The 12,812-nt window shown below is 46.2% G+C and overlaps 1 protein-coding gene across 2 annotated transcripts in view; it reads right to left on the bottom strand.

Annotated features, from left to right (window-relative positions):
* The window catches only part of LOC139569942 (zinc finger MIZ domain-containing protein 1-like), a 286,857-nt gene that overhangs the window by 34,762 nt on the left and 239,283 nt on the right, over window positions 1–12,812 (bottom strand). For both annotated transcript variants that reach the window (XM_071391332.1, XM_071391333.1), the window contains 4 exons: window positions 10,313–10,451; window positions 8,716–8,830; window positions 2,691–2,887; window positions 905–1,109 (listed from right to left, as the gene is read on the bottom strand). In XM_071391332.1, the coding sequence (XP_071247433.1) occupies window positions 905–1,109; window positions 2,691–2,887; window positions 8,716–8,830; window positions 10,313–10,451 (656 nt within the window). The remainder of the gene's footprint in view (window positions 1–904; window positions 1,110–2,690; window positions 2,888–8,715; window positions 8,831–10,312; window positions 10,452–12,812) is intronic.

The raw sequence follows: 12,812 nt of genomic DNA, 5'->3' as shown, positions 1-12,812 counted from the left end.
AGGGAAAAATCCTCCCCTGTATAATTTGTCACATCCATACAAAAGTAGACAATTATCTGTATGTTTGTGTGCTGTAACTATCTACTGTGTTAACAGACACTCTACCTGTCTACCAGGCTAACTCTCCACTCTACCTGTCTACCAGGCTAACTCTCCACTCTACCTGTCTACCAGGCTAACTCTCCACACTCTACCTGTCTACCAGGCTGACTCTCCACACTCTACCTGTCTACCAGGTCGACTCTCCACACTCTACTTGTCTACCAGGCTGACTCTCCACTCTACCTGTCGACCAGGCTAACTCTCCACTCTACCTGTCGACCAGGCTAACTCTCCACTCTACCTGTCTACCAGGCTAACTCTCGACACTCTACCTGTCTACCAGGCCGACTCTCCACACTCTACCTGTCTACCAGGCTGACTCTCCACACTCTACCTGTCTACCAGGTCGACTCTCCACACTCTACCTGTCTACCAGGTCGACTCTCCACACTCTACCTGTCGACCAGGCCGACTCTCCACACTCTACCTGTCTACCAGGCCGACTCTCCACACTCTACCTGTCTACCAGGCTGACTCTTCACACTCTACCTGTCGACCAGGCCGACTCTCCACACTCTACCTGTCTACCTGGCAGACTCTCCACACTCTACCTGTCTACCAGGCTGACTCTCCACACTCTACCTGTCTACCAGGCTGACTCTCCACACTCTACCTGTCTACCAGGCTGACTCTCCACACTCTACCTGTCTACCAGGCCGACTCTCCACACTCTACCTGTCTACCAGGCTGACTCTCCACACTCTACCTGTCTACCAGGCCGACTCTCCACACTCTACCTGTCTACCTGGCTTAGGAAGACCACCAACAATTCTGAGGTGTATGTATGGACGTTACAACATACCGGTCCATATTGGTTCATGTCCTTGTTTTGAGTGTCCTGCTGCATGGCGGCAACGGTTGCCGTGGCAGTGGCGGTAGCCGTGGCGGCGGCCGCGGCGACGGCGGCGGCGGCAGCGGCGGCAGCAGGCTGGGTGAAGTCACCAGGGGGACGAGAGTGGGGGGGCATGCCCATGCCACCAGGACTAGAGTCAGGACCTCCAGGGTAACTAGTAGACAGGAAACAGAAGGTAGCATCCATCAGGATGTCAATAACTGAGTAGGTAGAGGATAGGTGAGTGTAAAGTGATTGTGTTAGCCGTGCTGCATAACACAATACGTGGTTCTGCATACCTACATTTAAGTCTATCCTACTTTAAAACATTTGAAAAACATCAAAATGGCCCCCCCGCTAAACGTGTTTCAGTATACAGCTGAGAGATAACTTCAAACTTAACCTTAAGTTTTAAGGGATTTTGAAACCCAAAAAATTTGAGATTGAAATGAGTGACAACATGGACTGACTGTCCTCTCTCCACACCAACCAGGCAGCACATAAACTCCTCATACACTCACCGGGTTTCAACATGATTGTTCTATTCAATATTTCACAAACTCTCTACCTGTCTACCAGGCCGACTCTCCACTCTACCTGTCTACCAGGCCGACTCTCCACTCTACCTGTCTACCAGGCCGACTCTCCACTCTACCTGTCTACCAGGCCGACTCTCCACTCTACCTGTCCACCAGGCCGACTCTCTCCACTATCTGTCTACCAGGCTGACTCTCTCCACTATCTGTCTACCAGGCCGACTCTCCACTCTACCTGTCTACCAGGCTGACTCTCCACTACCTGTCTACCAGGCTAACTCTCCACTCTACCTGTCTACCAGGCCGACTCTCCACACTCTACCTGTCTACCAGGCCGACTCTCTCCACTCTACCTGTCTACCAGGCTGACTCTCCACTCTACCTGTCTACCAGGCCGACTCCCACTCTACCAGTCTACCAGGCCGACTCTCCACTCTACCTGTCTACCAGGCCGACTCTCCACTCTACCTGTCTACCAGGCCGACTCTCCACTCTACCTGTCTACCAGGCCGACTCTCCACTCTACCTGTCTACCAGGTCGACTCTCCACTCTACCTGTCTACCAGGCCGACTCTCCACTCTACCTGTCTACCAGGCTGACTCTCCACTACCTGTCAACCAGGCTAACTCTCCACACTCTACCTGTCGACCAGGCCGATTCTCCACTCTACCTGTCTACCAGGCTGACTCTCCACACTCTACCTGTCAACCAGGCTAACTCTCCACACTCTACCTGTCAACCAGGCTGACTCTCCACACTCTACCTGTCAACCAGGCTAACTCTCCACACTCTACCTGTCGACCAGGCTGACTCTCCACTACCTGTCGACCAGGCTGACTCTCCACACTCTACCTGTCAACCAGGCTAACTCTCCACACTCTACCTGTCGACCAGGCTGACTCTCCACTACCTGTCGACCAGGCTGACTCTCCACACTCTACCTGTCTACCAGGCTGACTCTATATATAGAAAATGGTGCCATTTAGGACTCTACCATAAAGCCTCCCCACACTCACTTCCCCCCGAAGCCTCCTCCTCCACCGGGGCCCACACTCACTTCCCCCCGAAGCCTCCTCCTCCCCCGGGGCCCACACTCACTCCCCCGAAGCCTCCTCCTCCCCCGGGGCCCACACTCACTTCCCCCCGAAGCCTCCTCCTCCCCCGGGGCCCACACTCACTTCCCCCCGAAGCCTCCTCCTCCCCCGGGGCCCACACTCACTTCCCCCCGAAGCCTCCTCCTCCCCCGGGGTAGCCTTGGCGTCCGTACAGGCCCTGCTGCATGTAAGCCTGGTTCTGCTGTCCTGGGTACTGGGGGGAGTTCATCCCCTGGTTGTTCCCAGACATACCCCCCTGACCCATGGGGTTACCACCAGGGTTCATGGGGTTACCGCTATTAGCCATGTGGTTCGCCAACACCTGGTGGGTAGACAGAAACAGATGTGTTTGGTTTAGTTTCAGTCTGTCATGATGTCTGTCAGGGAGTGACTGAGACCTGATGTCTGTCAGGGAGTGACTGAGACCTGATGTCTGTCAGGGAGTGACTGAGACCTGATGTCTGTCAGGGAGTGACTGAGACCTGATGTCTGTCAGGGAGTGACTGAGACCTGATGTCTGTCAGGGAGTGACTGAGACCTGATGTCTGTCAGGGAGTGACTGAGACCTGGTGACTGAGACCTGATGTCTGTCAGGGAGTGACTGAGACCTGGGTGTCAGGATGTCTGTCAGGGAGTGACTGAGACCTGATGTCTGTCAGGGAGTGACTGATACCTGATGTCTGTCAGGGAGTGACTGAGACCTGATGTCTGTCAGGGAGTGACTGAGACCTGGGTGTCATGATGTCTGTCAGGTAGTGACTGAGACAGGGATGTCATGATGTCTGTCAGGGAGTGACTGAGACCTGGGTGTCATGATGACTGTCAGGGAGTGACTGAGACAGGGATGTCATGCTGTCTGTCAGGTAGTGACTGAGACAGGGATGTCATGATGTCTGTCAGGGAGTGACTAGGGCCTGGGGGTCATGATATCTGTCAGGGAGTGACTGAGACCTGATGTCTGTCAGGGAGTGACTGAGACCTGGGGTCAGGATGTCTGTCAGGGACTGACTGGGGCCTGGGTGTCATGATGTCTGTCAGGGAGTGACTGAGACTTGGGTGTCAGGATGTCTATCAGGGAGTGACTGAGACCTGGGTGTCATGATGTCTGTCAGGTAGTGAGTGAGACAGGGATGTCATGATGTCTGTCAGGGAGTGACTGAGACCTGGGTGTCATGATGTCTGTCAGGGAGTGACTGAGACAGGGATGTCATGATGTCTGTCAGGGAGTGACTGAGACCTGGGTGTCATGAAGTCTGTCAGGGAGTGACTGAGACCTGGGTGTCATGATGTCTGTCAGGGAGTGACTGAGACAGGGATGTCATGATGTCTGTCAGGGAGTGACTGAGACCTGGGTGTCAGGATGTCTGTCAGGGAGTGACAGGGGCCTGGGGGTCAGAATGTCTGTCAGGGAGTGACTGAGACCTGGGTGTCATGATGTCTGTCAGGGAGTGACTGGGGCCTGGGTGTCATTATGTCTGTCAGGGAGTGACTGATACCTGATGTCTGTCAGGGAGTGACTGAGACCTGGGTGTCAGGATGTCTGTCAGGGAGTGACTGAGACTTGGGTGTCACGATGTCTGTCAGGGAGTGACTGAGACCTGGGTGTCATGAAGTCTGTCAGGGAGTGACTGAGACCTGGGTGTCATGATGTCTGTCAGGGAGTGACTGAGACCTGATGTCTGTCAGGGAGTGACTGAGACAGGGATGTCATGATGTCTGTCAGGGAGTGACTGAGACCTGGGGGTCATGATGTCTGTCAGGGAGTGACTGAGACCTGGGGGTCATTATGTCTGTCAGGGAGTGACTGAGACCTGATGTCTGTCAGGGAGTGACTGAGACCTGGGTGTCAGGATGTCTGTCAGGGAGTGACTGAGACAGGGATGTCATGATGTCTGTCAGGGAGTGACTGGGGCCTGGGGGTCATGATGTCTGCCAGGGAGTGACTGAGACCTGGGTGTCAGTATTTCAGTCAGGAAGTGACTGAGACCTGGGTGTCAGGATGTCTGTCAGGGAGTGACTGAGACCTGGGTGTCAGGATGTCTGTCAGGGAGTGACTGAGACCTGTGTGTCATGATGTATGTCAGGGAGTGACTGAGACCTGGGCATGTCAAACACAATCGAGGCATCCATTATTAGTCAAATAATGGTCAATATGTGCTCAAACCAACAATTTACACAGGCCCACTGGGCCAAAGATGGACCGGCTCATCTGGCATTTGCCAAAACTGCCCTATGGCCAGTCCGTCTCTGCTCTGGCTGGAACTAGCATAGATGAAATATTTTAAATAACCTCAATTGTAAAGGGAAAGTTAGAAGACCATAATCTGAGTTCCATTGTCATGTGACAACCTGGCAATAAGCAAAACCTCCTGTGCATCCTATAGGGGAACGGCAGGGAATCACAACCACAACATGTCTCAGCAACAAAAAACTACAAAACCGCTCAAATCCAGAAAACCTCAAACTGATCTTCCTGGTTCATCTCCATGGTTTAGGTCAAGCTGAGGCTACTCTGTCGTTGCACCAGTCGATAACATATGGCAATTTTTAACCTGCTACACTGGAACAGCAACCAAACTACTGTATTCACTACTCCTACTACTATTACTATAGTTACTACTACTACTATTACTACTATAGTTACTACTACTACTACTACCTACTACTATTACTATAGTTACTACTACTACTATTACTACTATAGTTACTACTACTACTACTACCTACTACTATTACTACTATAGTCACTACTCCTACTACTATTACTATAGTTACTACTACTACTATTACTACTATAGTTACTACTACTACTACTACCTACTACTATTACTACTATAGTTACTACTACTACTGTTATTACCACTATAGTTACTACTACTACTACTACTATTACTATAGTTACTACTACTACTAGTACTACTATAGTTACTACTACTACTACTACTACTGTTATTACCACTATAGTTACTACTACTACTACTATTACTATAGTTACTACTACTACTATTACTACTATAGTTACTACTACTACTACTACTAGTACTACTATAGTTACTACTACTACTACTACTACTGTTATTACCACTATAGTTACTACTACTACTATCACTACTGTAGTCACTACTACTACTATTACTACTGTAGTCACTACTCCTACTACTATTACTATAGTTACTACTACTACTATTACTACTATAGTTACTACTACTACTACTACTATTACTACTGTAGTCACTACTACTACTACTACTATTACTACTATAGGTACTACTACTACTACTACTACTACTATAGTTACTACTACTACTATTACTACTATAGTCACTACTACTACTACTACTACTATTACTACTGTAGTCACTACTACTACTACTACTATTACTACTATAGGTACTACTACTACTACTACTACTATAGTTACTACTACTACTATTACTACTATAGTCACTACTCCTACTACTATTACTATAGTTACTACTACTACTATTACTACTATAGTTACTACTACTACCTACTACTATTACTACTATAGTTACTACTACTACTGTTATTACCACTATAGTTACTACTACTACTACTATTACTATAGTTACTACTACTACTATTACTACTACTAGTACTACTATAGTTACTACTACTACTACTACTACTGTTATTACCACTATAGTTACTACTACTCCTATCACTACTGTAGTCACTACTACTACTATTACTACTGTAGTCACTACTCCTACTACTATTACTATAGTTACTACTACTACTATTACTACTATAGTTACTACTACTACTACTACTACTATTACTACTGTAGTCACTACTACTACTACTACTATTACTAATATAGGTACTACTACTACTAATACTACTATAGTTACTACTACTACTATTACTACTATAGTCACTACTACTACTACTACTACTACTACTACTATAGTACTACTACTACTACTACTACTACTACTACTATAGTTACTACTACTACTACTACTACTATTACTACTATAGTTACTACTACTACTACTATTACTACTATAGTTACTACTACTACTACTATTACTACTATAGTTACTACTACTACTATTACTACTATAGTTACTACTACTACTATTACTACTATAGTTACTACTACTACTATTACTACTGTAGTCACTACTACTACTACTACTACTACTACTAATATAGTTACTACTACTACTATTACTACTATAGTTACTACTACTACTATTACTACTATACTTACTACTACTACTATTACTACTATAGTTACTACTACTACTATTACTACTACAGTTACTACTACTATTACTACTATAGTTACTACTACTACTATTACTACTATAGTTACTACTACTACTATTACTACTATAGTTACTACTACTACTATTACTACTGTACTACTACTACTATTACTACTGTAGTCACTACTATTACTACTATAGTTACTACTACTACTATTACTACTATAGTTACTACTACTACTATTACTACTATAGTTACTACTACTACTATTACTACTATAGTTACTACTACTACTATTACTACTATAGTTACTACTACTACTATTACTACTGTAGTCACTACTACTACTACTACTACTATTACTACTATAGTTACTACTACTACTATTGCTACTATAGTTACTACTACTACTACTATTACTACTATAGTCACTACTAATACTATTACTACTATAGTCACTACTACTATTACTACTGTAGTCACTACTACTACTACTACTGTAGTCACTACTTTTACTATTACTACTATTACTACTGTATTCACTACTACTACTACTACTATTACTACTATTACTACTATTACTACTGTATTCACTACTACTACTATAGTTACTACTACTAGTATTACTACTATAGTCACTACTACTACTACTACTATTACTACTGTAGTCACTACTACTACTATTACTACTATAGTTACTACTACTACTATTACTACTGTAGTCACTACTACTACTACTACTACTACTGTAGTCACTACTACTACTATTACTACTGTAGTCACTACTACTACTACTACTATTACTACTGTAGTCACTACTACTACTATTACTACTATAGTCACTACTACTATTACTACTGTAGTCACTACTACTACTATTACTATTACTACTGTAGTAATTACTACTAATATTACTACTATAGTCACTACTACTATTACTACTGTAGTCACTACTACTACTATTACTACTGTAGTAATTACTACTAATATTACTACTATAGTCACTACTACTGTAGTCACTACTACTACTACCACTACTGTAGTCACTACTACTATTACTACCTACTACTATTACTATAGTTACTACTACTACTATTACTACTGTAGTCACTACTACTACTATTACTACTGTAGTCACTACTACTACTACTACTACTACTACTACTATTACTACTGTAGTCACTACTACTACTACCACTACTGTAGTCACTACTACTATTACTACTGTAGTCACTACTACTACTATTACTACTGTAGTCACTACTACTACTACTACTACTACTACTACTACTACTACTACTACTACCACTACTGTAGTCACTACTACTATTACTACTGTAGTCACTACTACTACTACTACTACTGTAGTCACTACTACTACTATTACTACTGTAGTCACTACTACTACTATTACTACTGTAGTCACTACTACTACTACTACTACTACTACCACTACTGTAGTCACTACTACTATCACTACTGTAGTCACTACTACTATTACTACTGTAGTCACTACTACTGTAGTCACTACTACTATTACTACTGTAGTCACTACTACTATTACTACTGTAGTCACTACTACTATTACTACTGTAGTCACTACTGCTACTATTACTACTGTAGTCACTACTGCTACTATTACTACTGTAGTCACTACCACTACTAATCTAGATTTAGATAAGGATCAACACTGGTTAAAACAAAGTAGAGGTATACTCCTCTATTGGAGATGTTCCAGAGCATGCTGGGTAATCTCACCTGTCTTTGCAAGGTTTTGGTGACACTCCAAAGCATGCTGGGCAATCTCACCTGACTCTACAAGGTGTTGGTGACACCCCAGAGCATGCTGGGTAATCTCACCTGACTCTGCAAGTTTTTGGCGACACCCCAGAGCATGCTGGTTAATCTCACCTGACTCTGTGAGGTGTTGGCAACACCCCAGACGGTCGTTACCACGGAGAGAGAACCCGGCGGCTGGTTGGTGTTCTGTTGCCATGGTACTGAGTCGTAGGGAAAAGACCCATCACTGCAGACACACACACACACACACACACACACACACCACACACACACCACACACACACACACACACACACACACAGAGGGAGAGAGAGAAAAACAGATTTGTATTTATTTAAAAAAACTATTTTTTCGTCCCAATAGCTACATCATTACAAGCACAAACTTTAGTTAGACCCAAGCCCCCTTCCTCATCCACTGTACATAGAACCCCCGATGCCCCACACCCTACAAAATCCTCCAGAGAGAGACACAGACCAAGAGAGAGATACAGAGACAGAGAGAGAGAGAAAGAGAGAGAGAGAAAGAGAGAGGCAGAAAGAGAGAGAGAGAGAGAGAGAGAGGGAGAGAGAGAGTGAGAGGGAGAGAGAGAGAGCTGGTCCTGGGGCTGAGTTCACTAACCTGTTCTACTAACACACTGAAGTCTCAGGACCAGCATCCAATCAATCAGAATAAAACAAATTACAACAGTCAAAACAAAACTACATTACTTATTGGGAAACACAAGCACAAAGCAAAATGCAGTGCTATCTGGCCCTGAATCGACAGTACACAGGACAGTTTGAACGTAAACTTTTTTATTTATCAAAATGTGTTTTTTGGCAGAAATGCCTTCTGGAACATGTGAACTTTCATGTGCCTTAATAACAAACTTGTATGCCATCTGTAAATACAAAATACAATTGTTAAATTACGAGCCTAGTTGGTTTAGCCACAGAAAAAGTGAACAACCTTCCCACTAGCCATGATTGGCTGAGATAATGAGTGGGTTGGACATGCCCGAGAGATGAGTTAGGATTGGTCTGCCATATAGAAGGCTTCTGTCTATTTGAGCTGGTCAGTCTGTGTTGATAATCCTGTCGAACGCTGATTTAAAAAAAAAATGTATTGTGTAGTGGAGCTGCATTAAGTGTTGCTCTCTACTTTCTGGAGGATCAAATTTTGAAATCAGTGGAATTAGAGTTTGATAGCTAAAGACACGGAGAAAATGATGATGTATACAGGTAAGCTAGTTTAGCGTTAGCTAGCTACATTTTCAGATATTACACGTTTCTAATTTTGACAGAAAGTGGTTTCATTTCAAGCGAAAGCGTACTGTTAGTTAGCTAGCTAATGTTAGCTGGCTGGCTCCCTAGCTGACGTTATTATTCGATCCCAGAGTGTGTGTGTGTGTGTGTCTATCTGTGTGTATGTGTGTGTGTGTGTGGTGTGTGTGTGTGTGTGTGTGTGTGTGTGTGTGTGTGTCTATCTGTGTGTGTGTGTGTGTGTGTGTGTGTGTGTGTGTGTGTGTGTGTGTGTGTGTGTGTGTGTGTGTGTGTGTGTGTGTGTGTGTGTGTGTGTGTGTGTGTGTGTGTGTGTGTGTGTGTTTGTGTGTGTGTGTGTGTGTGTGTGTGTGTGTGTGTGTGTGTGTGTGTGTGTGTGTGTGTGTGTGTGTGTGTGTGTGTGTGTGTGTGTGTGTGTGTGTGTGTGTGTGTGTGTGTGGTCTGACCTGTGTGACAGGCTGGGCTTCATGGAGTGCATGGTGAGCTGCATAGGAACCTTCCCCTGGAGCGGTTCGTTCTGTCTGTTCTTCTGATGACGGAGGAGGAGAAGACGACCCAGCTCCTCACACCAAGACGACAACAAGGCTGGAAGGAGGAGGGGAGCCGAGAGAGGAGAGATGAAATGGGATGAAGAGCAGAGTGGGAGGAGAGGAGAGAGGGTGAGAGGAGAGGAGAGATGAGAGAGGAGAAGAGAGGAGAGAGGGATGAGAGGAGAGGAGAGAGGGATGAGAGGAGAGATGAGAGAGGAGAAGAGAGGAGAGATGGATGAGAGGAGAGGAGAGAGGGATGAGAGGAGAGGAGAGATGAGAGAGGAGAAGAGAGGAGAGAGGGATGAGAGGAGAGGAGAGAAGAGATGAAATGGGATGAAGAGCAGAGTGGGAGGAGAGGAGAGATGAGAGAGGAGAGGAGAGGAGAGAGGGATGAGAGGAGAGGAGAGAGGGATGAGAGGAGAGGAGAGAGGGATGAGAGGAGAGAGGGATTAGAGTTGAGGAGAGAGGGATGAAAGGGATGAGAGAAATAAAGAGGAGAGGATAGAAGGATAAGGGGGGAGGAGAGGAGGAGAGAGGGATACGAGTAGAGAGGGATGAGAGGAGGAGAGGGATGAGAGAGAGGGATCAGAGTAGAGAGGGATGAGAGGAGGAGAGGGATGAGAGAGAGGGATCAGAGTAGAGAGGAGAGGGATGGGAGGACAGAGTACACATTAGTTCTGACTGTTAAAATCCACTCATGTGAGGAGTGATATCAGCACAGGTAGGTTGTATCCCCAATGGCATGTTATATCTCTCTCTCCTCTCCTCTCTGATCCCTCTCTCCTCTCCTCTCTGATACCTCTCTCCTCTCCTCTCTCTGATCCCTTTCTCCTCTCCTATCCCTCTCTCCTCTCCTCTCTCCTCTCCTCTCTCTGATCCCTCTCTCCTCTCCTCTCTCTGATCCCTCTCTCCTCTCCTCTCCTATCCCTCTCTCCTCTCCTCTCTCTGATATCTCTCTCCTCTCCTCTCTGATCCCTCTCTCCTCTCCTCTCTGATCCCTCTCTCCTCTCCTCTCTCTGATCCCTCTCTCCTCTCCTCTCTCTGATCCCTCTCTCCTCTCCTCTCTCTGATCTCTCTCTCCTCTCCTCTCGGATCCCTCTCTCCTCTCCTCTCTCTGATCCCTCTCTCCTCTCCTCTCTCTGATCCCTCTCTCCTCTCCTCTCTCTGATCCCTCTCTCCTCTCCTCTCTCTGATCCCTCTCTCCTCTCCTCTCTGATCCCTCTCTCCTCTCCTCTCTCTGATCCCTCTCTCCTCTCCTCTCTCTGATCCCTCTCTCCTCTCCTCTCTCTGATCCCTCTCTCCTCTCCTCTCTGATCCATCTCTCCTCTCCTCTCTCTGATCCCTCTCTCCTCTCCTCTCTCCTCTCCTCTCTCTGATCCCTCTCTCCTCTCCTATCCCTCTCTCCTCTCCTCTCTCTGATCCCTCTCTCCTCTCCTATCTCTCTCTCCTCTCCTCTCTGATCCCTCTCTCCTCTCCTCTCTCTGATCCCTCTCTCCTCTCCTCTCCTATCCCTCTCTCCTCTCCTCTCTCTGATCCCTCTCTCCTCTCCTCTCTCTGATCTCTCTCTCCTCCCTCATCACTCTCCTTTCCTCATCTCATCCCTCTCCACTCATCCTTGTCCTCTGCAGCACATAGGGAATAGAGTTTGATTTGGGCTGTAAAACAGCTCTCCACAGCTTGACCTCCCACAGAGGTTTGAGAGAGAAAGGACAGATGAAAAAAATCAAAAACAAACACATTGAAATGTAATGGACCACCAGCTGACAGTGCAGAACGTCCCACACAGTGTTTTAGTACAGGCGGTCTCAAACCTCTCCTCTGAGACCTCCAGTCGTTTCAGGTATTTCATCTATTCCAGAGACAGCACCTGATTCCACCTGTCCACTAATCATCAAGCCCTTTACTAGGTGAATCAGGTGAGCCAGTTCAGGACTACAACAACATTGTGAAACATCTGGAGGTCCACGAGGAATGTTTTGAAAACTACTACTCCAGTACCAAACCAGCCAACTCAGTGTCACTTCTGTCCTTGTCCACTAGGGTTCAGTCTGGCCCTACAGATCCCTCAGATGGACTGAATCCCTCCCTTGATCTCCCTCCTTCTATCTCCCTCCTGCCGTCCCTCTATCTCCCTCCCTCCATCTCCCTCGCTCCCTCCATCTCCCTCCCTCCCTCCATCTCCCTCCCTCTCTCCTTCCCTCCACCTCCCTGCTTCCCTCCTTCCCTCTACCTCCCTACCTACTTCCCCACCTCCCTCCCTCCCTCACCCCATCCCTCCCTCCCTCCCTCACCCCATCTGTCCCTCCCTCCCCTCCCTCCATACCTTCCCACCACCTTCTGTCTCTCCCTCTCTCCCCACCTCCCTCACTATTTTCCTCTACATCCACCTCCCTCCCTCCATCTCGACCTTCTTCTC

The sequence above is a fragment of the Salvelinus alpinus genome, chromosome 3 (genome assembly GCF_045679555.1).
Source record: "Salvelinus alpinus chromosome 3, SLU_Salpinus.1, whole genome shotgun sequence".
Taxonomy (NCBI): Eukaryota; Metazoa; Chordata; class Actinopteri; order Salmoniformes; family Salmonidae; genus Salvelinus; species Salvelinus alpinus.
This window is presented reverse-complemented; position numbering and strand designations above follow the sequence as displayed.